This window comes from Bos indicus, chromosome 17 (assembly GCF_029378745.1).
Source record: "Bos indicus isolate NIAB-ARS_2022 breed Sahiwal x Tharparkar chromosome 17, NIAB-ARS_B.indTharparkar_mat_pri_1.0, whole genome shotgun sequence".
In the NCBI taxonomy this organism is placed as follows: domain Eukaryota; kingdom Metazoa; phylum Chordata; class Mammalia; order Artiodactyla; family Bovidae; genus Bos; species Bos indicus.
The window spans coordinates 18,136,844-18,161,070 of NC_091776.1; the positions used below are offsets into that span (position 1 = coordinate 18,136,844).

General features: G+C 46.8%; 1 protein-coding gene across 2 annotated transcripts in view; it reads left to right on the plus strand.

Moving 5' to 3' along the window:
- The window catches only part of MAML3 (mastermind like transcriptional coactivator 3), a 459,409-nt gene extending 435,860 nt beyond the window's left edge, over window positions 1–23,549 (plus strand). The window contains exons 3-5 of one of the 2 annotated variants that reach the window (XM_070770140.1): window positions 9,752–10,012; window positions 14,702–14,786; window positions 20,073–23,549. In XM_070770140.1, the coding sequence (XP_070626241.1) occupies window positions 9,752–10,012; window positions 14,702–14,786; window positions 20,073–21,064 (1,338 nt within the window). In that variant the 3' untranslated portion in view covers window positions 21,065–23,549. Of the gene's footprint in view, window positions 1–9,751; window positions 10,013–14,698; window positions 14,787–20,072 lie in introns of both variants that reach the window. The other variant, XM_019977768.2, reaches the window with a different exon arrangement.
- Window positions 23,550–24,227: the final 678 nt, after the last annotated feature.

Sequence of the window (24,227 nt, forward strand, 5' to 3'; positions counted from 1 at the left end):
ACCACTACGAATTTATTACAAGCAACTCTCCAAACCCACAGTGAAAAATTATTCTGGACAAGGACAAAGAAAGTCTTTAAAAGAAGCCACCATCCTGAAACCAAGTTTCTGCCCTGACACTTGATCAACTTCAAAGAGAATTCTAAGGTTTTATTTTATTTTGTTTCTTCCTTCCATTTCTGGTTGAATGGGCTAATCTTATGCCCTTTCTTTAAATGTCAAAGTTGATACCACAAAGGCATCCTAATTTTGGGTATCAGGCAACATATAAAACATGATGTATATTTTTGTGCTCTTTCAGCTTCATCCTTTGATCCCAATAGAGTGTCTACCTTTTTCTTCTATTCCCATCCCTTTCCCCCACCCCCCCTCCTTCCCATTTCTCTTTACTCCAGAGCCCTCTTGGGTGGTCTGCTCAATTTAGACCAGATGCACATTCTGGTCAGTGGAAAAGTCAGAATCCCAAAGACTGTGGGACATCAGGCAAGTTACTTAACCTCTCAGAGACTCAGATTTTTTGTTTTAATCAACAAAATGAGTTTGATTACACAGATGAAAACACTCCTACAGTAAGGTACCCCATACATGCTAGTTGTCTTCTGTTGTTGCTTTGGGCCTTTTTCATGTCTGAAGAGGGAACTTTCCTCATATCTTAGCTTTCCTACTGTATATCAGACTAGGAGACAGGAAGCCAAGTGGCATTTGATGCTTTCTCCCTGAGCAAAGGAGTTGAACTGGCCTCACCCATTCCTGGATCTTGGCTGCTCCTCAGCCTTCACAGCAGAGCTGCAGGAACACTGACCTTTCTGGAAGAATCACAGCATAGGCTTTTTCCAGAATTCTTAAGCCTATACTGCCTGCACAGCCCTCTGAAAATTAGATCTGTTCCAACTGCAGAAGAATTTGCAATAGAAAGCTAAGTAGCTGGGCACTCTGACTTGCTTTGGAAAGTGCAGGGTTTGTCATCTAATCAGGGCACAGACAGTGCTGATACCCCAGGTTGCAGTCAGTGCTCCTACACCAGGATTATTTGCCCAGTGAGTCTCAAAATATGGGGCACTGTGGTGATTGGTGTGTGTGGTCAGTCGCTCAGTTGTGTCTGACTCTTTGCGACCCCGTGGACTGTAGTTGGCCAGGCTCCTCTGTCCATGGGATTCTCTAGGCAAGAATGTAGGAGTGGGTAGTCATTCCCTTCTCTAGGGGATCTTCCTGACCCAGGGATCAAACTCAGGTCTCCTGCATTGCAGGTGGATTCTTTAACATCTGGGCCACCAGGGAAGCCCTGTGGTTATCCTGGGGCATGTTAAATTGCACCCAGAGACTCTTGTTCTGGAGACCTGGAGTAGAGTCTGAAAATTTGCATTTCTAACAAGCTCCCAGGTTATGCTAATAATGCTGGTCCTAGAACCACACTTTGAGAACCCCTGGTTTAGCCCATCATGGTTCCCCAAAAGCCCACCCCACACTGAAAGTGGAGGAGGTTTTAGCACCTTCTTAGCCATTTTCTCTCTATAGCTCATTCATCCCCAGAGTTTCCTTTGTCAAGGGAGGAGTCCTACTGGATATGATTTCCATTTGAGGAGGTGGGGGTAGAGACCAAGCAGTCAGGTGGCCTCCTGAGCCTGAGAATGCCAACTCACCACCCTGAGCCCCAGGGAGTCCACCCAGCTCCGCAGTGGGTGTCGGATTCTGACACGAAACTGCTGAACTCCTTCCCAGCAAGTGTGGTGTTCTGCGTGAAACGTCAGCTTCGACCTTTGAAAAGACTCCCTCTTTCTGAAACTTAAAACTTGACCAGTACCTTTGCAGGAGAAAGCACCCCGAGAGTGGTGATAGGTTGGACATAGAAGCGGCGTGACATATAAAATCTAGACAAAATTCCATTTGGGCTGTATTTTTTTTTAATTACTTGACCCGCTTAAGTGTGTGTGTGAAATGCACAGATTTGTTTTCTGAGACATGCTTTTTGTTTCTATATTAATTTTACTTTTCCCTACCGTGAACAATCCTCCTGTCTCCCCCCATTTCCTCCGGCACCCACTTCCTTCCCAATGACGCTCGGCTAGGAGAGGGTGGCGAAATGCGCCCCGGAGCGCGTAGCGATCTCACCGCTGCGTAGCGGCTCTCAGGCGGAGGACCTGGGGGCCCCTGGGCGGCTCTCCCGGTCCCCTCTGCCCTCCGCGCTACCCATGCCCGCGCCCGGACCTCCCGGTCGGTTTCTTTGTTAAGAACGCCTGCGCAGAGAGGCATCTTCGGCCCTTCAGGGGCGCACGGGTTCCACTCCTGACTTCTCAGTCCCCTAAGGGCTTGTAAGCACAGAGGCTCGAGTCGAGAGGCTAAATTACGCCCCAGGGGGCTTCTTAAGTAAAATCCTAAATTTCATTTAGGTTCTTCGTAAGCCTTTCGATGGCGAAGCCACTAAGCCCAGGCTCGCCCGCCCCCAGCGCTTCCCTCCCCACGCCGGCTTCTTGCAGACTAGGTTACGGGGGAACCCTGTCCCTCTCAGATGGTCCGCCCCTGGGTCTGGAGTACGCCACTGTCCTTACCCTCTCGGGTCGCCACCGCCCCCATCACCTCCCCCAGCTCCCGGTCCTTCCGTTTCCTTGCATAGCCTCCCCCACCCCCCACTTGAAATCTCCCTCCCCTCGGGCTGGAAGCAAAGTCGGTAATAAGAAACCAGTTCAGTGTCAGTCGGATAGAGGGGGGAGATAACCCCAGAGATACACGGCAATGGAGAGAGAACTCGTTTTGTGTAAAGAGGGCCTCGAGTCACCAGGGAATTCCTGGATTGTCTCGGGCTGTCGTGTGTGATGTCCATCACGCCGTGCGAACACCATCTGCTCGGTATTATGCTCTCAGTTGCCAGGCTACCTGCTGTACGCAGTAACACTTGACTGCCTGGCTCCACGCTCGCAGCGTTAGCCCAGACGCGCCGGGCGGGGGGACCGGTGGGGGAGAAAGGCGAGTCATGATTAAGCCATCTGCAGGCTGGGGGCGGGGGGACACGCCGCGCGGGCGGAGCGGGCGGGCTGGCAGGCAGCGAGGACCGGGCTGACACCACCATCTGCTGGGGCAGAGGCAGAACAGCAGCTGTTCCTTGTTCCCCTCCCCGCCCCACCTGAACACCTGAAAAAAGGCTGAAGCCCTGAGCACCCTCCAGCCAGTTCTCCACTGAGCACCCCCCACCCCAGTCTCCATCACCACCCGCAGCCTCCCTTCCAAGGAGCCGGCAGTCTTTCGTTCACTGCCAGCAACCACAGCCCTTCTCACCCGAACAGTATGCATTTCTTGAAAACACATCAGAGACATAAAGCTTCCCTGTGCATAGATTTATAAATAAACAGCTGGCTGCTCTTAAGAGATATTTTTACCACAGCTGTTTTTTGAAGTAGAAAACGGCCTCTTAGGGGGGGGTAGGTAGGGTGTTTTTTATAACTTCTATCTTTCTCTCCAGCCCATAGAAAATTGCTAAGATTTTTTTTCCTGGAGGAGAAGATACGTAAAATAGATTCATTGGTTTTGATGCCCCCCCTTCCTGTATTTTACTGAAGAGTGAGAGCTTTGGGAAATAATGAAGATCTATGTAGTCAATTGGATTTCTGAGAGGAAGAGATGGAATTAAGATTCTGGGTGGAAGGCAAGGGAGGTCGTTGGGCAGGGGATGGAGTGGAGAACAAGCTAGTAATTAAAACTAAAAATACTGCTTCATTTGGCTTCAAGGCATTACATTTCTGGTGACGAAAGCTCAGCCTGGTTTTCTCTAATTGCACACACAGTGTGTGTCCTCCTTAGAAACAAGAGCTGTGGCTTGAAATCCTGAAATTCGACAGACTATTGCTCATTAAGAACTCTTAGGCTGGAGGTTAAAAGCCACCATGTCATGTGAAACAGCTAATGGCCTCAGCCAGCTCAATTTGTAAGGTGAGTCACTTGGCACAGCTTCACACTTGGCTTACACACCTAAGGCTGGGGCCCTAGCGTCACTTACCCACTGTTGAATGCAGCAGAACTGGTTGGGAGAGGTGTATCCACCTAGGCTCACAGATGTTTCCAATGAAAGGGAGTCCTTTAAAAATGCACACAGCCCTCCTGCCTCTCGGGGTTCCATTCAAGTCGCTGCAGGGAAATCGGTCTTCAGGTCTTCAGTGAGAAACCTGAAGGCAGAATCTTTGAGAGGGAATCATTTGGGGAAATACATATCCTGGGAGGTAATAACCAAACTTTCCCTTTGGGAAGGGTTTTTCCCACTGTGCTTTTGAAGTACAGCACCACCCCCAGCCCCATCTGAAAGTACAGCATTCCAATGAAATCTTTCCTAAGCCGAAATGGCCTGCAGTGAGTAAGCAAACACCTTAGGACACCTCTTGCCAAGAGTGTGCAGAATAAATAGAGATAAAACACAGATGCTCACAGAGTTCAAAGCTGTGGCGACTTGATGCTGAGATGCTGAGTGTAGTTCCTGGGGGAGGAGCTTGGTGGCACCACTCTCACAGATGGGGGTGCCTGCTGTCTCTATAATGACTCTCCGCAAAACGAACTCTGATGATATTTTAGATTTTCACCTTTTTCTATAAACTCTAAAATCCTCTTCAGATGTCTCCTGGTTAGCAAAACCAGATACTAGTGTAGGTCTTCTGTAAAAGCTAAGTGGCATAAAGTGAACTTTTGAAAAGTGGGTGATACCTATATTTATTTTTGGTCCAGGAAGACAGGGACTAGAAGTGCTGAGATGAATCTAGGTCCCCACCTCATTCGCCTCTCCCTTTCTTTCTGGGTGGAGAGAAGCCTGGGAAAGCAACTCATCACTACTTACCACTTCTGGGCAAGCTCACCAGGTACTTGTGGGCTGATCTTATAGGACAAGAATATCTCAAAGTGCACAAAGACAATGGGGCCAGCCCACACCAGACCTCTCATAAAATCAAGCTGAAGAAAACTTGATCTCCCCCTGGGTCTCATTTTCTTTTCCCACTGTTTCCTCCTTATCAAAACTGGAGATTTCAAATATGCTTAAATACTCAGAAGAAAAAAAAACCTGTATATCTGTATTTTCGCTGATTGCTTAACTGTCTGTTGTGTGAATTCCTTTGTTAAAGTGTTAAGTCAGTTGGCCATTTGTCTCCAAAGGTGGCAAGAAACAGCTTTATCCCACTGGAAGAAAGGGTTTGGGAAACAGGCAGCAAGTTTAGGGGGAAAAGAAAAGAGTAAAATATCTCGATCTCTGCAGGGATTAGTCTTAAAGTAAACTTTTGGGGAGCTTAAAGTTTCAGGCATTTTGAATATGCCGTATTTTTATTAACATAAATATTTCATAACTCTCTACCTTTTCATTATCTATATACAGAGAAAATACACAAGGACAATAAGTTTTAACTTCAGCAATATCACACTTATGTTTGAAAACTAGAACACAGTGTATTTGTGGGACAGATACTGTATATTTAGTTTACAAGCAATTCTTAGGTGCAGTATTGGCACCATGGACCCATCGTCCAGGAAAAACCTGTACTTATGAAAAGAATACTGAATTTAGTCTCAGAATCAATGTTTCAGTTCTGTGAGTGCTGATTCTTCCCTTTACTAACTGTGTGGCCTGGGCCACCACACTAACCAGAGCTTTTAAAAAAAAATTTTTTTTTTAATTTTATAGAAGTATAATTGATTTACATTGTTGTATTTCATTTCTGCTGTATAGCAAAGTGACTCATATATATATATATATTCACACACACATTCTTTTCATATTCTTTTCCATTCTTTTCCATAGTTCCCTGTGCTATACAGTAGGACTTTATGTATATATATGCTTATCCATCCTATATATAATAGATTGCATCTGCTAATCCCAAACTCCCAGTCTCTGCCTCCTCAACCAGTCTCCCCTTGGCAACCACAAGTCTGCTCTCTGTATCTGTAAATCTGTTTTTGTTTCATAAATATATTTATTTATGCCACAGTTTAGATCCCACATATAAGTGATGTGATGTTATTTGTCTCTCTCTGCCTGACTGACTTAGTATGATAATCTCTTGGTCCATCCATGTTGCTGCAGGGGCAATATTTCAGTCCTTTTTGTCACTGAAGGAAATGGCAGCCCACTCCAGTGTTCTTGTCTGGAGAATCCCAGGGGTGGGGGAGCCTGGTGGGCTGCCGTCTCTGGGGTCACACAGAGTCGGACGTGACTGAAGTGACTTAGCAGCAGCAGCAGCATTCTATCATATATATGTGCCGCATCTTTATCCATTCATCTGTAGATTTAGGTTGTTTAGATTTGGGTTGCTTCCACGTCCGGGCGGTTGTGAATAGTGCTGCTATGATCACAGGGTTGCATGTATCTTTTCGAATTACAGTTTTATCTGGGTATATGTCCAGGAGTGGGATTGCTTGATCATCAGTTCAGTTCAGTCCCTCAGTCCTGTCCGACTCTTTTCGACCCCATGAATCACAGCACGCCAGGCCTCCCTGTCCATCACCAACTCCCCGGAGTTCACTCAGACTCACATCCATCGAGTCAGTGATGCCATCCAGCCATCTCATCCTCTGTCGTCCCCTTCTCCTCCTGCCCCCAATCCCTCCCAGCATCCGAGTCTTTTCCAATGAGTCAACTCTTCGCATGAGGTGGCCAAAGTACTGGAGTTTCAGCTTTAGCATCATTTCTTCCAAAGAAATCCCAGGGCTGATCTCCTTCAGAATGGACTGGTTGGATCTCCTTGCAGTCCAAGGGACTCTCAGGAGTCTTCTCCAACACCACACTTCAAAAGCATCAATTCTTCGGCACTCAGCCTTCTTCACAGTCCCACTCTCACATCCATACATGACCACAGGAAAAACCATAGCCTTGACTAGACGGACCTTAGTTGGCAAAGTAATGTCTCTGCTTTTGAATATACTATCTAGGTTGGTCATAACTTTCCTTCCAAGGAGTAAGCATCTTTGAATTTCATGGCTGTAGTCACCATCTTTAGTGATTTTGGAGCCCAGAAAAATAAAGTCTGACACTGTTTCCACTGTTTCCCCATCTATTTCCCATGAAGTGATGGGACCGGATGCCATGGTCTTTGTTTTCTGAATGTTGAGCTTTAAGCCAACTTTTTCACTCTCCACTTTCACTTTCATCAAGAGGCTTTTGAGTTCCTCTTCACTTTCTGCCATAAGGGTGGTGTCATCTGCATATCTGAGGTTATTGATATTTCTCCCGGCAATCTTGATTCCAGCTTGTGCTTCTTCCAGTCCAGCATTTCTCATGATGTACTCTGCATAGAAGTTAAATAAACAAGGTGACAATATACAGCCTTGACGAACTCCTTTTCCTATTTGATCATATGGCAACTCTATTGTTAGTTTAGCATTACTAACTCAACCTTCTTGAGCTGTTGTTACCTGGGTGAGAGGAGGAGTAGGTTTTTGTTTGGTTTTTTTTGTTGTTGCTTGTTTTGTTTTGTTTGGATACTGGGGGGAGGGAAGAAGATCCAACACAATTCTATATTTTGAGAGGAAACTCCCCTCAGGGTTGACTCTATTGACACTGAAGAGGAAGAAAAGTGAAAAGAGAACAAACATTAAAATCCAGTTTGCAGTTTTCCATTTAGGATGGCTCATAGGAGGCAGATAAAATTCATGTTGTTCACAAAGCAGACTTGTTGAATGCATTAATAAAGGAATGCATTAATAGTGATGGAAATACCATGGCAAATAGAAGTAAAATATAAAATTTGATAACTACTAAGCATCCATTTAAGGTAGTCACTTTTGTGTATACATCTTTATAACCTTAATTTCCTTCACCACGTATAACTGGGACTAATAACCAGCTTGAAAAACTGAGTATCTAGATTTTACAATGAGGAAGTCTTTCTTAAAAATCCAGTCTAACTGCCTAAAAAAGGTTTGATGTAGATTTATTCACATTTGTCTCTCCTGATCTAAGTCTCATAACTGTCCCTCACAAAATGACTGTGTATGTCCTTATACATGTATCCATTTAATTTGTATACTTCTCAGACAGCAGCTTCTGTTTGTTCAGATTAATTACTTGAAACTTGAATGAATTAAAGGGAATCTTTCTGCAGAATGGGCTTCCCTGGTGGCTCAGAGGGTAAAGCGTCTGCCTGCAATGCGAGAGACTGGGGTTCGATCCCTGGGTTGGGAAGATTCCCTGGAGAAGGAAATGGCAACCCACTCCAGTATTGTTGCCTGGAGAATCCCTTGGATGGAGGAGCCTGATGGGCTACAGTCCATGGGGTCACAAATACTTGGACACGATTCAGCGACTTCACTTCACTTCACACTTTTCTGCAGAATGATCAGATAATACTTTGCCATTACGAGGTGTGCTTGGTAGAATGAACAGGAAAGGAAGCATCAAGAAACTACATCTTATGGCCACACGCCTACTTTTCCCATCAGCTGTCTTTTCCCCGTGGTCTACACCATTGGGTTGTTACTTCCCCTTGAGCACAGTCTCGGAGGAGTCACCTGGGCTGTGTATGAGGGGTTCCCTATCTCCTATTCCTTAAAGACTGGTCCTTAAAATTTGACATCCTTTGACTGACATAATTATTGAATCTAGAGACCCAGTTCAACCCCCAACATTTAAATTATCTCAGACACCTGAGACTCAATTCTGTTTTTACAGATGTTGCTGCTGTGGCTAAGTCACTTCAGTCGTGTCTGACTCTGTGCGACCCCATAGACGGCAGCCCACCAGACTCCCCCGTCCCTGGGATTCTCCAGGCAAGAACACTGGAGTGGGTTGCCATTTCCTTCTCCAATGCATCAAAGTGAAAAGTGAAAGTGAAGTCGCTCAGTCGTGTCCGACTCTTAGCGACCCCATGGACTGCAGCCTACCAGGCTCCTCCGTCCGTGGGATTTTCCAGGCAAGAGTACTGGAGTGGGGTGCCATTGCTTTAAAGATATTAGGAGATTCCATATCTTTGGTCAGTGTGACACATTCCTAATTCTCCCCATCAACAATTCTCACTAGCAGGATTTTTTTTTTTTTTATATGTCAGAGCTTTCAAATGTCACAATTAATTAGAATTTCATCAAATAGCAGTTCTGCTGATTAATCAATTCCAGCAGCATTCTATAAATGTCTCTCCTACTAACTAAGTAGCCCATTTTGGCCAGGCAGGCAGTAAGGATGAAGAGGTGGTCAGGCTGCCTCCTATTAGACTGAAAATGAGCCCCACCTGAGGGCTTATTCCCTTCCCTTTGGAGGAACACCGATGGTTAGCTGAAAATGCAATTCTTATTCTTTAGCCAATCCTATCAGAAACAGGGGCTTCCCAGGTGGCTCAGTGGTAAAGAATCTGCCTGCAATGGAAGAGATTTAAGAAACATGGGTGCCATTCCCCAGTTGGGAAGATCCCCCTGGAGCAGGAAATGGCAACCCACTCCAGTATTCTTGCCTGGAAAAAATCCCATGGACAGAAGAGCCTGGGTGGCTACAGTCCCTGGGGTCGTAAACAGTTGACTCGACTTAGTGACTAAGCAGCAACATCAGAAACAGACTGGGCCTGGCCTCAGATTTCGCAGAGCCATTACTGGCCCCCTTTAGCCTCTCCAGCCCCACTGTGTTAAAAGATTGGAGGACTGCTGTGTTCTCTTTATGGAAATGTAATATGTGCCACTAGGGATCCCGTAGGGAGGGAATACCCCATGCCCCATCCCCTGTGCTTTCGTTCAGATGTGAAGTCACCACATTCACTTCTCTTCTCTCTTCTCTTCCCTTCTCTCCCTGTCCTCCCAGGAGCAGCACCCAGTGGGGCTTCCCCGGAGCACAGGCCCCATGCAGTCCTCTGTGCCCCCGGGCTCAGGGGGCATGGTCTCCGGACCGGGGCCCTCGGGGCCAGGCTTCCTGGGCAGCCAGCCCCAGACAGTCCTCATGAAGCAGATGCTCATTGACCAGCGGGCCCAGCTGATGGAGCAGCAGAAACAACAGTTCCTGCGGGAGCAGAGGCAGCAGCAGCAGCAGCAACAGCAACAGCAGCAGCAGATTCTCACAGAGCAGGTAACTCACGCCTATGGTGGGCTTCGTGCGATTCGCAAACAGTTCTTCAGGGCCTGGTGTCTGTGAACGAGTCTCAGGTCTCGTCCTCCACCAAGAAAGTCACTGGCCAGCACTTCCCGAGACTACAGAAGAGCCTGCAGAATGTAGACCTTTCCATTAGTTAGGTTTTTTTCTTAGAATGAATTGGTTTGTTCTGAAAAGACAGGCTTCAGCCATGCATTTGAAGACCCCCTTGCCAGAGACCTGTCTTCAAGTCTGGCTTTTTGCTTCTTGCTTCTGGTACCGGGGTCTGTGGAATCAGCATGGGGGTGGCGAGGGTAGAAGGGAGCTGGCTTATATTCTTCGTAAATTCTGATATTCCCAGCGGGAAGAAAAAAGAAATTAATTCAGAGAACTTTGTTTCTTGGAGGAAAGAGTCAGAAGGGGGGATTGAGAAGAATTCTCACAGCGTTGGTCATGAACAATGGAACGGGAACAATTGCAGAATAATAGGGCCCACAGAACTACTTGGAAACCTGAACTCCGGGTCACAGAAAGGGTGCAAACTTGAGAAAAATTCCCAGCAGCTTTGAAAACAGCTCAGGAAATCTTTGAGTTAAAGGCCTAACACAGAGAAAGCTTTACCTGAGGCGTCTTTGACCACCGTTGACACATAATTCCTCCAGCTTTGAAAGGAAGCCTTGCCGTGGGCTGCTCCTCTGAGTTTCAGTGTGTTTTGTTTTTCAAGAGGCCCTTGCCTTATTTCGTGTTATCCTGAGAGAGGCTGAAGGTCTTCCATCTAGGCCGTCCCTAGATGGCTCCAGTGGGGGGTCTGACCCATGCATCTTGTCCTTCTGTTATAGGAGCCGTGAGGTTATCGTCTACGGCTCAAGGTCCAATTACCCTTCTAGAATGTTCCTAATAGGATCAGAATTTTGGACATTTATCAAGCATCTCCACCACACCATATCTATACAAGATGCTGTGTAGGACCAGAGGCACGTTGAGGTCCTTAGTGACCAAGAGCACATTCAAAGTAACCAGTCATCCCCCCAAACAGAAAAATTGTCCTGTTGAGCACAGTTCACTTAGCTTCCCTTTTTCACTTTTGTTCTTGAACAGCTGTGTAATTATCTCCCTTTTTACCAAGGTCAGTCAGCCACCTGGCAGCTCTTGTACAAACAAACCTCTGTCCCTCTCACCCTGCGGAAGGTGTGTGACAAGGAACCACACTCATGTCTCTCAGACAGTGATAAATGGGGCTACCGAGGGGAACGAGGGCAAGCTGGGCTTTGCAAATCCTCCCCTCAGCCAAGCCTAGGCAATTTCAGATGTGCCTGATCCTTTAAGTGACTGTCTGTGATGGGTGTGCTGTGACTATGGCACAAAGGGGAGTCGGGGTAACCAGGCCAAACTTGGCTGTGCCAGGCCAGGGGTGTCGCTGCTCCGTGAGACCAGCCAAGCCCAGGAATGAGGAAGGAGGTGGAAGGAAGAAGAGCCACCGAGGATGGTGCACACAGACCACTGGGCGAGAGAGTGCGGGACCCTTCAGAACCCAGGACACAAAAGACAGACACACGGCTCCTCAGAAAAGCTGGGAAATGAGAAATTGCAAGAAAAAGAGAGAGAGAGTGTGTGTGTAATTCCTTAATGACTGTGTGTACCAAGAGCTGAAGAGGGACCAAAGGAACAATTTACGCCGGGCCACATCTTTTGCTTGTGGTATGATTCTGGCAAAACAAACCACTTCACTCTCTCATCTGCCAAATAGATTTCCCTATTTCCCAGCCTTCTTCCCGATGTTCTCATGAGTCATGTGTATAAAATCCTTAGGAAACAGCACGAGGTGGGGCTCTGTCACATGACTCTGGTGTCACGGAATGTGACGTAAGAGCTGCAGCCACAGGAGCCAGCCGTCCTGTGGGACTGGCCAGAACTGAGGCAGAGTGATGGAGCATGCCACCTGCGCCTGGGGACAGTGCTTATTGAGGCACCTTCCTGGGGGTCTACACTCTCGAGGATGGATGAGGCCATATCAACGCCAAGCTGATTTTCTTGGTCCCTACAGCAGCAGAGAAAGTATCCTGCTGCTGCTGCTGCTAAGTCACTTCAGTCGTGTCCGACTCTGTGCGACCCCATAGACGGCAGCCCACCAGGCTTCCCCGTTCCTGGGATTCTCCAGGCAGGAACACTGGAGTGGGTTGCCATTTCCTTCTCCAATGCAGGAAAGTGAAAAGTGAAAGTGAAGTCGCTCAGTCGTGTCCGACTCTTAGTGACCCCATGGACTGCAGCCTACCAGGCTCCTCCGTCCATGGGATTTTCCAGGCAGGAGTACTGGAGTAGGGTGCCATCGCCTTCTCTGAGAAAGTATCCTAACATTTTCAACCTTGCCAGCAGCATACTGGGAACACATGGGTTTCCCCGAAAGGACATGGGAGGGAACACAGAAAGATTGGGGATCTTGCATATCTTTGGGAACATTCAGATGGTTCTCAGTGGACTTAGAAATCAGAACACAGCAAGTAGAAACCAGGCGTGAATTAACATTTAATGCATTTTTCTCAGAGCACAGAGCGTGTCAGCTGCCATCCGTTCACTAAGGTTCAGTGGAACCTGGAATTGTAGATCTGAAAGAAATGTTAATCATTAAGTCTCTTTATTTTACACATGAGGAAAAGTGAGGCAGGGGAAGCTTACATGATTTTTTTTTAGAAATCGCAGAGCTAGAGAGAGCCAGAGACTGGACTGGCACCTTGGGTCCCCTGATTCCTGACCCACAATCCACCACCCCAGGCTACTTCAGGGCTTATACCCATTTGTAGAGGGGACACTAAAATTCTTACATAATATGGGAAGTTTGGCTTCAGAGAAGCTTTTAAATGCTCAGCTTACTTTCAATAATGTTCTTAGATTGCTGCCTAAAAGATTAGCATGGTTTCTTGTCTATGCTGTGTCTACACAATTAATTCATTTCAACAGCACAACACCACGGTAGGCACTACAGGACAGGGTGAACAGAGGCCGTTCTTTTCTTCAGTTGCCCGAGTGCTGGCTGGCCTTGTCAACAAAAAGAAAAAAAGAAAAGAAAGAAAAAGAAAATTATAGAGCTGCCCAGGAACAAAAAGCAAGAGAAAAAAAATAGAAATAAACACATGTGTTAAGAAGTGGTCAACGTGTGTTATTTTTATAATGAACACTCTAAAGAGCAGAGCCCTGGCTGTTTGTTTTTCTAGCCCTTGCAGATGAAAGGTGCTTAATGAATATTCCACGGCTGCAGAGGAGGTTAAATGACACCCCGAAGGTCACCCAGCTACTTGACATTAGACCCAGAACGAAAACCCCTTTCTTTGCTCTTTCCACCTCATTCTTATTTTCTCTCCCTTTTCACATTCAGCATGATAATGATACACAGTAGCCTCCCCAGTATATTGGTAACAGCACTGGCAGTACAGAAGCCCCCTGACTGCAAGAAGAAAAACTAAAACAGGCCTCGTGGTTCCTGGTGTATGCGGAATCCCACACGGTTCCCTCAAGGCATTAGATGCTGTATTTTTGACTCATGGAGATGTATTTTGCAGGCAGTGTGACACCCTGGGACTAAAATGAGGCTTTTTTTAAAATAGTCCCTGAGAATCCCATCTTCCTATACCCGAAGCATCTATTTTAGGTCATTAAAAATTAGTTGCTTGTCTGTTTGAGCTCAGTCCCCACGATGCTGAGAAAGTCATGCAGCTGATACTGAAAAAGCAAAGTCAGAACTGCCTCCCTGGGCTCCCTTGGTGGCTCAGTGGTAAAGAATCTGCCTGCCGATGCAGGAGACATGGGTTTGATCATGGAGCAACTAAGCCCGTGCGTTGCAACTATTGAACCTGTGCCCTAGAGCCCAGGAACCGCAACTACTGTGCCCAGGTGCTGCAGCTACTGAAGCCCTCTTGCCCAAGAGCCTGTGCTCTGCAACAAGAGAAACCGCTGCCATGAGGAGCCCGCTCACCAAAACTAGAGAGAAGCCAGTGCAGCAACAACAACCAAGCACCACCAAAAATAAGTAAAATTATTTTTTAAAAAAACTGCCTGGGTGACTACACATCCCTTTTAAGCCAGCAAGACCACACAGCAGACATGCCACAGAGGTTCACCAAGGATGTGGGTGGTAGAAGTGGCTCTGATGGCCAAAAACCGGAAACACCCTAAATAACCATCCCTTGCAGCACAGATAAAGACACGGAGGTATGTTCTTTGGGGGGAATACTACTCAGCAGTGAGGATGAACAGTCCACACTGCAGGCATCGACCTGGATGAAGCTCAAAAATGCAACAAGTGCAAGAAGACAGACACAAAAGCCAGACTCAAATACGATGCCTAAAACCTACGTCTATGAAGTACAGAAGCTGACATAACTAATATGTAGTTGGGTTGGGGGTGCTCCCCAGGGGTCAGGGAAAGGGTAGTGATGGGGAAGGGACAGGAGGGGCTCCTGGCAACATTCTGCATCTTGATCGAGAGGCTGGTTCCCAAAAGTGTGTCCATTTGGGAGTATCCCTCACACTGTACAGGTGCTGCACGCCTGGGTGCTTACCTATATGTGCGCTATTCTTCAATACAAAGTTTAGTTTGTAAAACCCGCCTTCCTCAGAACAGCTGGGATATTTAATTGCACGTTCTCTCCCATCTCACCTCCTGGCCCTCCTTGTCCTCTGTCGTTTCAGCAGCTGCAGCAGCCACACTTGCCCCGGCAGCACCTGCAGCAGCAGCAGCGGAATCCATACCCAGTGCAGCAGGTCGCCCAGTTTCAAGGTGAGGCGGGTGCACACCTCCGCCATTGTATTCCTTCCAGGGGGGACGTTAAAGTGAATGTCACCCGGTGACAGTGCCTTGGGTGCTGTGTTTGGTGTCCAAGTAATAGGGAAAATATTTAAGACCTGATGATACCAACCAGTCAGAATACCATGCATTAACCTTTCAGCCACTGGGCCCCAGAGAGGTCCTGGTGGGCCCAGGGTGGGGTCATGGTGACTTTGGGGGTGGGACCGGAGCAGCTATTCTTTACCAAAAGTACAGAAGTATTTCAATATTTTAACAACCAGGGCTTCCCTGGTGGCTCAGATGGTAAAGAATCTGCCTACAATGCAAGAGACCCAGGTTCAATTCCTGGATTGGGAAGATCCCTTGGAGTATGAAATGGCAGCCCACTCCAGGGAGAATCCCATGGACAGAGGAGCCTGGTGGGCTACAGACCATGGGGTCGCAAAGTGTTGGACACAACTGAGAGACAAACATTCCCACTTTCCAAAGACATATAGGTTCCTGTTGACCCAATATCAGCCTTGTTGGTATCTAGATCACATCTCAGTGACGACAGTGGGGAAAATCCTGTGTCACATTTTTATTACTAATCCTAGCAGATCTGCTGACCAAAGCCTTAACTTTCAGCAACTGCAGTGGAAGAATCTAGCTTTTAGCAACCACTAATCTCTGCTGAACATAGAAGACAAATAGGGACTTGAGCTTGATTGGACTGTCTTGATCCTGTTGCCCTTTGCACAAATCCTGAATCATGGCCCCAGGAGGAATGGCTGCACTGTCCAGGGTTGCCATTCCTCTGTAGATGGTTGTTGTTCAGTCGCTCAGTCATGCCTGACTCTTTGTGACCCCATGGACTGCAGCACGCCAGGCTTCCCCATCCTTCACTCTCTACTGAAGTTTGATCAAACTCATATCCATAGAGTCAGTGACAATATGTAATCTTCTCATCCTCTATTACCTCCTTCTCCTCCTGCCTTCAATCTTTCCCAGCATCAGAATCTTTTCTAATGAGTTGTTAGTTCTTCGAAACAGGTGGCCAAAGTATCGGAGCTTCAGCTTCAGCATGAGTCTTTCCAATGAATATCTAGGGTTGATTTCCTTTAGAATGGACTAATTTGATCTCCTTGCAGTCCAAGGGACTCTTAAGCATCTTCTCCAGCACCACAGATTGATCCCCTCAAATATCAATCCCTTCAATCTCCAATAGAGGGAACCCCTATGGGTCTTATATGATGGTGGAAGATGAGTCTGAGGACCCTCCCCAGTCTCATCCACAGGAGTTTTTGGGGGGCCACAGGAGTCATGAAGCAGCAGAAATCCTAGTTCCTGTCCTCCATCCTCTTGGAGGACCTAGATCAATGCATCCTCACTTCTCAAATGTTACCTCTCACTTTGACAATCTGCCAGAATCCAGGAAGTCCCTTGCACAGAAGTATGCATATATAATAAATAAATATAAACTTTATGGATCATTTCACAAGAGTTACCCTTTTCCATAGACTGCGGGTGAAAAATTTATGATCTGGGGTAGCATTTTTCATTCTTCGGGTTGCAACACCCAAGTAGTTTGTGTCCAGCTCATTGTGACCCCGTGGACTGTAGCCCACCCAGGCTTCTCTGTCCATGGGGATTCTCCAGGCAAGAATCCTGGAGTGGGTTGTCATGTGCTCCTCTAGGGAATCTTCCCAAGCCAGGGACCAAACCCAGGTCTCCCACACTGCAGGTGGATTCTTTACTGTCTGAGCCAACAGGAAAGCCCATCGAAGATAATTTAGTGGGCCACAACCAGCATTTTTAAAATGAAATAATAGGAAAAAAATGATCGGAGTGTATCATAATTAGGGCAGCTTTTGTTTCTGTCCTGAGCCCACGTGTGTGTGTACTGTGAGTTGTGGTTCAGAGTCTGAAAGTGGTTGGTGTTCATGGCCAGATCTTCCTGAGGATAGCCTATGGACCCCTGGAGCTTGAGCAGCTACCACCCTTAAATCTGTGGGACAGTTATATCACTTCAGATCCTTTGGGGCCCACACAGGGAAGGACAAAGGGAATTGGGCTGTCCGTGGAAGTGCTGTGTAGTAAATTTGTGCCAGTATTCTTTGAGGAATTCTCTTTCTCACTTGGCCATAGGTGTAGAAGAGTGGGAAATAGTTACTGTTACAGGCGTGGTTTTTGTTGGAGACACCGAGCCCTCCTTTTTTTTTTTTTTTAATTTTATTTTATTTTTAAACTTTACAATATTGTATTAGTTTTGCCAAACATCAAAATGAATCCGCCACAGGTATATCTGTGCTCCCCATCCTGAACCCTCCTCCCTCCTCCCTCCCCATACCCTCCCTCTGGGTTCTCAGACTTGAGCCTGCATCGGGTCACCAGCTGAACTGGTTCAAAAAATAGACAGCCCGCTCTCATTCCCACAGTCTCTGATTCAGGAGATCTGGAGCTGGATCTGTATTTGCATCTGTATTTACATCTGTAACAAGGTCCCCAGAGATGCTGCTGCTGCTGCTGCTGACCCAGGGGCCACACTTTGGGAACTGGTGCTTTATATTATGAACTAATTTAAACCATTAAATCTGATAAACCCGGCACCATGCCCTTTGAGTTTTCTAGATTCATAACTCATTATTTTTTAGACTAAAAAGACCCACCAAAATTTAATAACTCTTCTCTGAGTTATTCTAGATGGTTTGGCTCCTATTTAAAAGTTCTCCTCTGAACTTTTCTAAAGCCCCAAATTACAGGCAGTCAACCTAAAAATTCTATACACTTAAGCTGTACAACCAGTTATATTTGAGGGTTCCTGAGCTGATTGATACAATTTTTTTTTAACTCTCTTCAGTATTTTCACATATTTGACTAACATCCTAGATATCATAATGTTATGTACCTGAGAAAATAGCAAATTGATAGATAAGAAAGTTTGTCCCTGGACAGAGGTTCTGTTTGGATTAACTTGTCTGAGAGTTACAGGTCCGCCCGCCACTTTACTTTTCAAAGGTTTTAAAGATGATCTTTCGCTTATTGAGTTCTGTGCCTCTGGACAGTGTTACATGCCTATGGGGAAGTGCTTATTTTTCGTAACTAGAGACTTCCTATGAGTGAAAACAGAACATAGATCCTTTTAGGGGAAAAATTGCATGTTACTGTCTCTTTTTGAATATGGAAATTTTTCTTTGACATTGTGATGTTAACCGATAGACAAGAAAATTAATTTGACTATAATGTCTCACGGTAACACCTATTTTAGACAAAAATTTGAAGAAAGCCTGTTGTTTAACACATGCAGTAATCTGACTCACAAAATTATTGCAGACAAAACCTAATCCTTCAACATATTAATTCTAAAGAGACAACAAAAATATTCAGAATATGAAAGTCCTTTCATCCATTTCCAGCAGCCTGTTTATGTAATTTGGGTCTGTTCAATCAATCTGAGTCAGCAATATTTTTCCCTTAAATTTTTTATAAGCAACCCAAACACCCATTTCACCCCAGTTTATCAGGCTGGCTGTGCAGTCAATGCAAATTTAGTCATTAAGGTCACAAAACTTCATAACAAGATCGCCAGCTGCAAGATATACTACCGACCAGTGTTTAATTAGGAACTTTTTAATATCTTTATTATATCTAAATCCACTTAGCTATCATTAAGCTCAAAACAAAAGATTGAAATGCTTCTAGGGATCTCCCCCGGATCTTTCTGGTTTCCTCACGGTAACCGTTTCATTTTTCAATGCAGCCTGATACTGACCTCAAGCCACAAAAACTTAAGTCATAACCAAAATTCCCATAATTTTATTTCTTGAAAGAAAGTATAGAGACATGGTTGCTGCCCAGAAATCAATAACCCTATCAGAAAGACAAAAACACACTTCTCTTATCTGCCAAGGTGCCAGGATTAACAAGGTTATGTACTATTCTCATCTGATTTCTCATCCCACTCCCAGGAATGATCAAATTTGCTTATAATATTGATTGGCTCCCATGCTGCACCTATTTTAAATGTCCAGGAAAAAACTATTTTTCTTTTTTTCATAAACTTCATCAGCAGCAGAGAGACAGAAAAATCCATTTTTGTGCACCTCCTAGCCCTTGACTGTTGACTGGGATTCTAGGGGTGACATTTTTACTCTCTTGGCTGGTTTAGAAATTTCCTGGAAACATGTAAAGAAGTACTCACTCAAACGTCAAATAGAGTTGAATGACTGGGCGTTGGTACTCTGGTCAGCTTATAAGTAGCATCATTGAAACTGCCTTAGTGGTCATTGCTGATTTGAAGGTGTGGCCTTTGCATCAGTGCATCAAGTTCATTGCCAGGTAGCAAGTAGGAGGATGTCTTCTTTCTCTAATTCAGGAAGCTGGCAGGTTGGCACTGACATGTTATGATTCAGAGAATCCGGAACATGTGGAAATCTACAGAGGGGATCCAAACAATGTCCCATCTGCCAAAATAGGTTCTTAGCAGAAGCAGAGGCCTTTAACCTCTCAAATCCAGCTCAAATCTTCAGGGAAATTAGTCTAATGGTCTTTATTGATAGTATTCTCTACTGAGCCATATTCCATGTCACAAACAGGATGTGCAAAGTGAGCCACCATTTCTTAATTTAGCTCAGGAGGTGAATTTCCTCTCACCTCCAAAAAGATGCTATCTTATTGGTTGAAGATCATATGAAGAAGTGGTGGTTTGGTCGCTAAGTCGACCAAAGAGTTGAAAGACTCTTTCAACCTCACGTACTGTAGCTCACCAGGCTCCTCTGTCTATGGGATTCTCCAGGCAAAAATACTGGAGTGGGTTGCCATTTCCTTCTCCAGGAGATCTTCCTGACCCAGGAATGGAACCCAGGTCTCCTACATTGCAGGCAGGTTCTCTACCGATTGAGCCATGAGGGAGGGAAAGAAACAATTGCTTCTGTAATAGGAGCAAAAATAATATCATGGTATATCAAATAGAAAAGTCAACTACTGTGTGATCCCAATTTTCATGTGTATTTTTATATATTAAGGTAAGTTAGCAGTGGTCATCTCTGGATGGTGGGAGTTTGGGTGACTTTCATTTTCATTTTTGTGCTTTCCCTATTTTCCAAATTTTTCACAATCAGTGTATGTTATAGTCAGAAAAATAATCATCTCTCTTTCTTTAAAGGATTTATTATCAGAGTAGATCCTTTCATCTATTAATCAAAGCATTTTTGTCATTCCCAAAGAAAAGTCCAGCTACGTGTCACTGTGCACCGCTTATGGAGATGAGTGAAGAGGTGTGTCCTTTTTTCTCTGCAGGGTCTCCCCAGGATATAGCAACTGTGAGGAGCCAGGCCGCCCTCCAGAGCATGCGAACTTCACGGCTGATGGCACAGAACGCAGGCATGATGGGAATGGGACCCTCCCAGAACCCAGGGACAATGGCCACAGCAGCCACCCAGTCAGAGATGGGACTGGCCCCTTACAGCAACACACCTACCAGCCAACCGGGAATGTACAACATGAGCACAGGAATGACCCAAGTGTTGCAGCACCCAAACCAAAGCGGTATGAGTATCACACACAACCAAGCCCAGGGGCCGAGGCAGCCCACCTCGGGGCAAGGGGTTGGGATGGTGAGTGGGTTTGGTCAGAGCATGCTGGTGAACTCGCCCATGACCCAGCAGCGCCAGCAGATGAAGGTAGGCCAGTCCTTGCCCAGGCCCCAGGGCCCACCGAGGCTGCAAAGCATCATGGGAACGGTCCCGCAGGGAAGCCAGAGCTGGCAGCAGAGGGGCTTACAGGGGATGCCTGGGAGGACTAGTGGAGAGTTAGCATCATTCAACAATGGCGCCAGCTACCCGCTGCAAGCCGGCCAACCGAGGCTGACCAAGCAGCACTTCCCCCAGGGACTGAGCCAGGTGGTGGATGCGAACACTGGCGGGGTGAGAACACTCAACCCGGCCGCCATGGGTCGGCAGATGATGCCGCCGCTCCCGGGGCAGCAAGGCACCAGCCAGGCCAGGCCCATGGTCATGTCGGGCCTGAACCAGGGCGTTCCCGGCATGCCAGCCTTCAGCCAGCCCCCAGCACAGCAGCCGATGCCCAGTGCCAGCTTTGCCTCCAGCAGCCAGAGCCAAGGCTACGAGCGGAACCCCCCTCAGGACATGTCGTACAATTACAGTGGTGAGACGGCTGGGGCGTCCTTCCCCGGCCTCTCGGACGGTGCCGACCTTGTGGACTCCATCATCAAAGGTGGACCTGGGGACGAGTGGATGCAGGAGCTCGATGAATTGTTTGGAAACCCCTAGTCAGGAGCAGCCCAGGCCACCACAACTCCAGTGGTTTAAAGCTCCAACCATGAAAAAGAAACAGGATGTCACTGCATCCTTGTTTTTTTGTGTTGTTTTTTTGACCCACGTGATCTGAGCAAAGCTGCAGCCAGCTGACTGTGGAAGATCCAGGCACCAATCCACAGCCCCGCCGGGCCCTGTTTCACCTGATTTTCACACAGCAATGGAGACAGACGCCCTGCGGATCCTGCTGCAAGAGAGGGGGACACACCAGAGGTGGGCAGAGAAGATGATTCCGGAGCCCTCAGCTTGGCCCTCCCTGTGATCACCCGGCCCAACAAGAGCCACTCTGGCCAAGACAGACTGCTGCCCAACGTGAGGTGGCCGTCAGTGCTTCCTGGCCTTGGCCCAGATCTACAGCTTTGGAGACCCAGAGGGGAGAGAGCCTGGGGCTGAGAGTCCCATGGAGGCTGCTGGGTGGTGGTGCAGGCCAAGAGCACAGGTCAGATACGTGCTGAACTCTGGCTGCAGAGAGATGTCACAGGAAGACAGGAGACCCTACAGGCCTGTATCCTGCTCACGATGACCTGCAGGAATTTCAGAGCTTGGAGAAGGGTCCTGGCAGTCCTGGGCGGGCAGCCCTCTGCTGATGACCGTGGTGGCTTTTACTCCGGGGAGTTGGCCTGGCGCTTCCTGGGGGCCCGGTACGACCTGATACATCTCAGCCGGTCCCATCTACTCCAGGAGGCCAAGGATGGGGAGGCCCGGGGTGGACGCTGTGTGTCTGTCAGTGCGGCCACCTTCCCCTCAACTGGTCCCTGACCCCGTTCCTCCTCACCTCCGCCCCAGCCTGCCTGTGCTGGTCCTTGCAGACTATCCAAGAAGAAATGAAGCTTTTGTCTTTAGGGAGCCTGCGCAGAGGGAAAATAAGAGCAAGAAGAACTTAGTGCCTGAAATGCAAAGGCCACAGTGGAGTTTTTCTTTCTCTTCCTGGAACCGAGCGGGTTGTTCTGCTGCTTGGTGGTGGGTTTCCATGAGCTGCATCTGATGTTTCTGGGACACTAGGGAGGAGCAGCCTGGACATCACTGGCTCTGGTTCCCTTTGGGAAAATCCCAGGAGTGATGCTCTTAAAGCAGCCTGACCCTTCATCCCTGCTCCCCGGAAAGACAACTCTCAAGCCCTGAAAGCTGAGGAACTGAAAAACCCATTGCTCCACTTCAGCCGTTTTGCTAATGAAAAGAGGGAAGGTATGGTTCCTTTCCTTGGGCAAAGCGATACCCTCTTGAAGTTCTGTACAGTTGTTCTTTGTGTAATTCACGCAGATCTGTCCTAAGTGAAGTCTGTTGGAAGGGATCCACACTCTCTGCTGCTGGAGGGCTGGTCTCATCTGCCCTCCCCTCCCCTCCCACTGGCCTGTTTCGGAGGCCACGGGACATAGCTCTTGTCCTGAGTGAGTGAGCGTGGCATAAGCTTTTCTCCTGCCATCCCTTCCCTCCATGTCCAAAAGGCAGGCTTGCTTCTGTGCACTCACATGTCACTTGCCACACCAGAGCCCCGGCCCAGCCTGGGGAGTCACACTGGGGGCAGGTCCTGGGACTGAAGCGGGTAAAAATGAAGAGCTGGGACAGAGGATGTAGAGAGGCAGCAGGCAGGCAAGCACTGCCCGGGGCCTGCTCGCCAAGTACCAAGGTCATAGCTCTCCTTGGCAAGGTGCAGGCTGGAGACCAGAGGGGGCCACGTGGGTGAGGACCCAGGTCGGGGCTGTGGTCCCTGGGGGAAGAGGTGGTGGCAGGCTGACCATGAACTCCCTGCGTGGGGAGGGCCACCGCCAGGGGAGCTCTCGAATGGAAGCAGATGAAAACCAAAAACAAGGGAAAGTGAAGAAACGAGAAGACACAGAAATATATAATTACCTTTTTCTGAAAGGTACAGGAAATAAATATATAAGCAATGATGAGGAACTGGAGGTGGCTGATGGAGGGGGAGAGGGGGCCTCTGTTCTCTCTTAAACGCTTCCTCCAAATGCTCAATACTGGGACCAACTACATAGAGAGGTAGATTTTAATAAGGTGGCTTCGTTTTGTTTTTTGTTTTTACTACGGTGCTGATGTATATGTAATGTCTAAAAAAAAAGTTATTTGTAAATAAGTTTTTACAATACTACAGATATCACTGGGTCTACTATCTGTAAAAAAATATACATATAAATATATATATACTGTTTGTTTAAAATAGAGTATTTTTATTTCATTCCTTAACTCATCATCCCAGCAGTGGTATTGCACTTCAGACGATATCGAATTACTAATTTGTACTGTATGATCTATGGCAACTTCCTCCATTTGATTCAGATTTTTCTAGTTTTCTGGTTTTCCTTTGTACATTGAGCATTGCTTCTTTCCTTTTGAGAAATGTACAGAACTCAGAAATGTAGAAATGAAGTGATGTTGGCATACCACTTTTAAAGAAAAAATAATAATAAAAGATCGTTATCTGAACCAATCCAAAGTTTAGTTTATTTTAGGGAATTCCCTGGCAGTCCAGTGGTTAGGACTCCACACTTTGACTGCCAAGAGGCACAGGGTTCGGTCCCTGGTCGGGGAACTAAGATCCCACAAGCCTCACAGCATGGCCAAAGGAAAACAAAAAGAAACATTACTTTAAAAAAAAAAAAGTCTCTTTTAGGACTGTCACAGGCGCTCCGGCCCTAATTAAGCAGATAAACGTTTTATGCCTGGGTTTTAATTGATTAACTGTAGTTCTTGTCTCGAAATTTTGATATCACTATTTAAACATTTAAGTAACAGTGGAGATCAATCAATCATTCCCAGCCTTTTTAATTCCACCACACTGTTAAAACATTCCAAATTTGCTCTCCGGGGGAATGTGGCAAAAGTAAGAGAGTCATCTATGAAAGGAGTATACTGGATCCATCCGGGATTCAGAACCAAGACAGCTCAGCTTCTACCTGGTTCACTCAGGGAACTTGGAAAACTGATAGTACACGTTTCATTTGAGAAGGAAGAAAACTCAAGGAATATATTAGGTGGGAGAGTAACAGTAGGCCTCGCCCCACTTTAATGGACACTGTAGGTACGCGCATGCACACACACACACCATGGGTGCCTTACCAAAGAGCTGTGTCTCTTTGGAGGGCGGTCTCTCGCCAGAGCCCAGCTC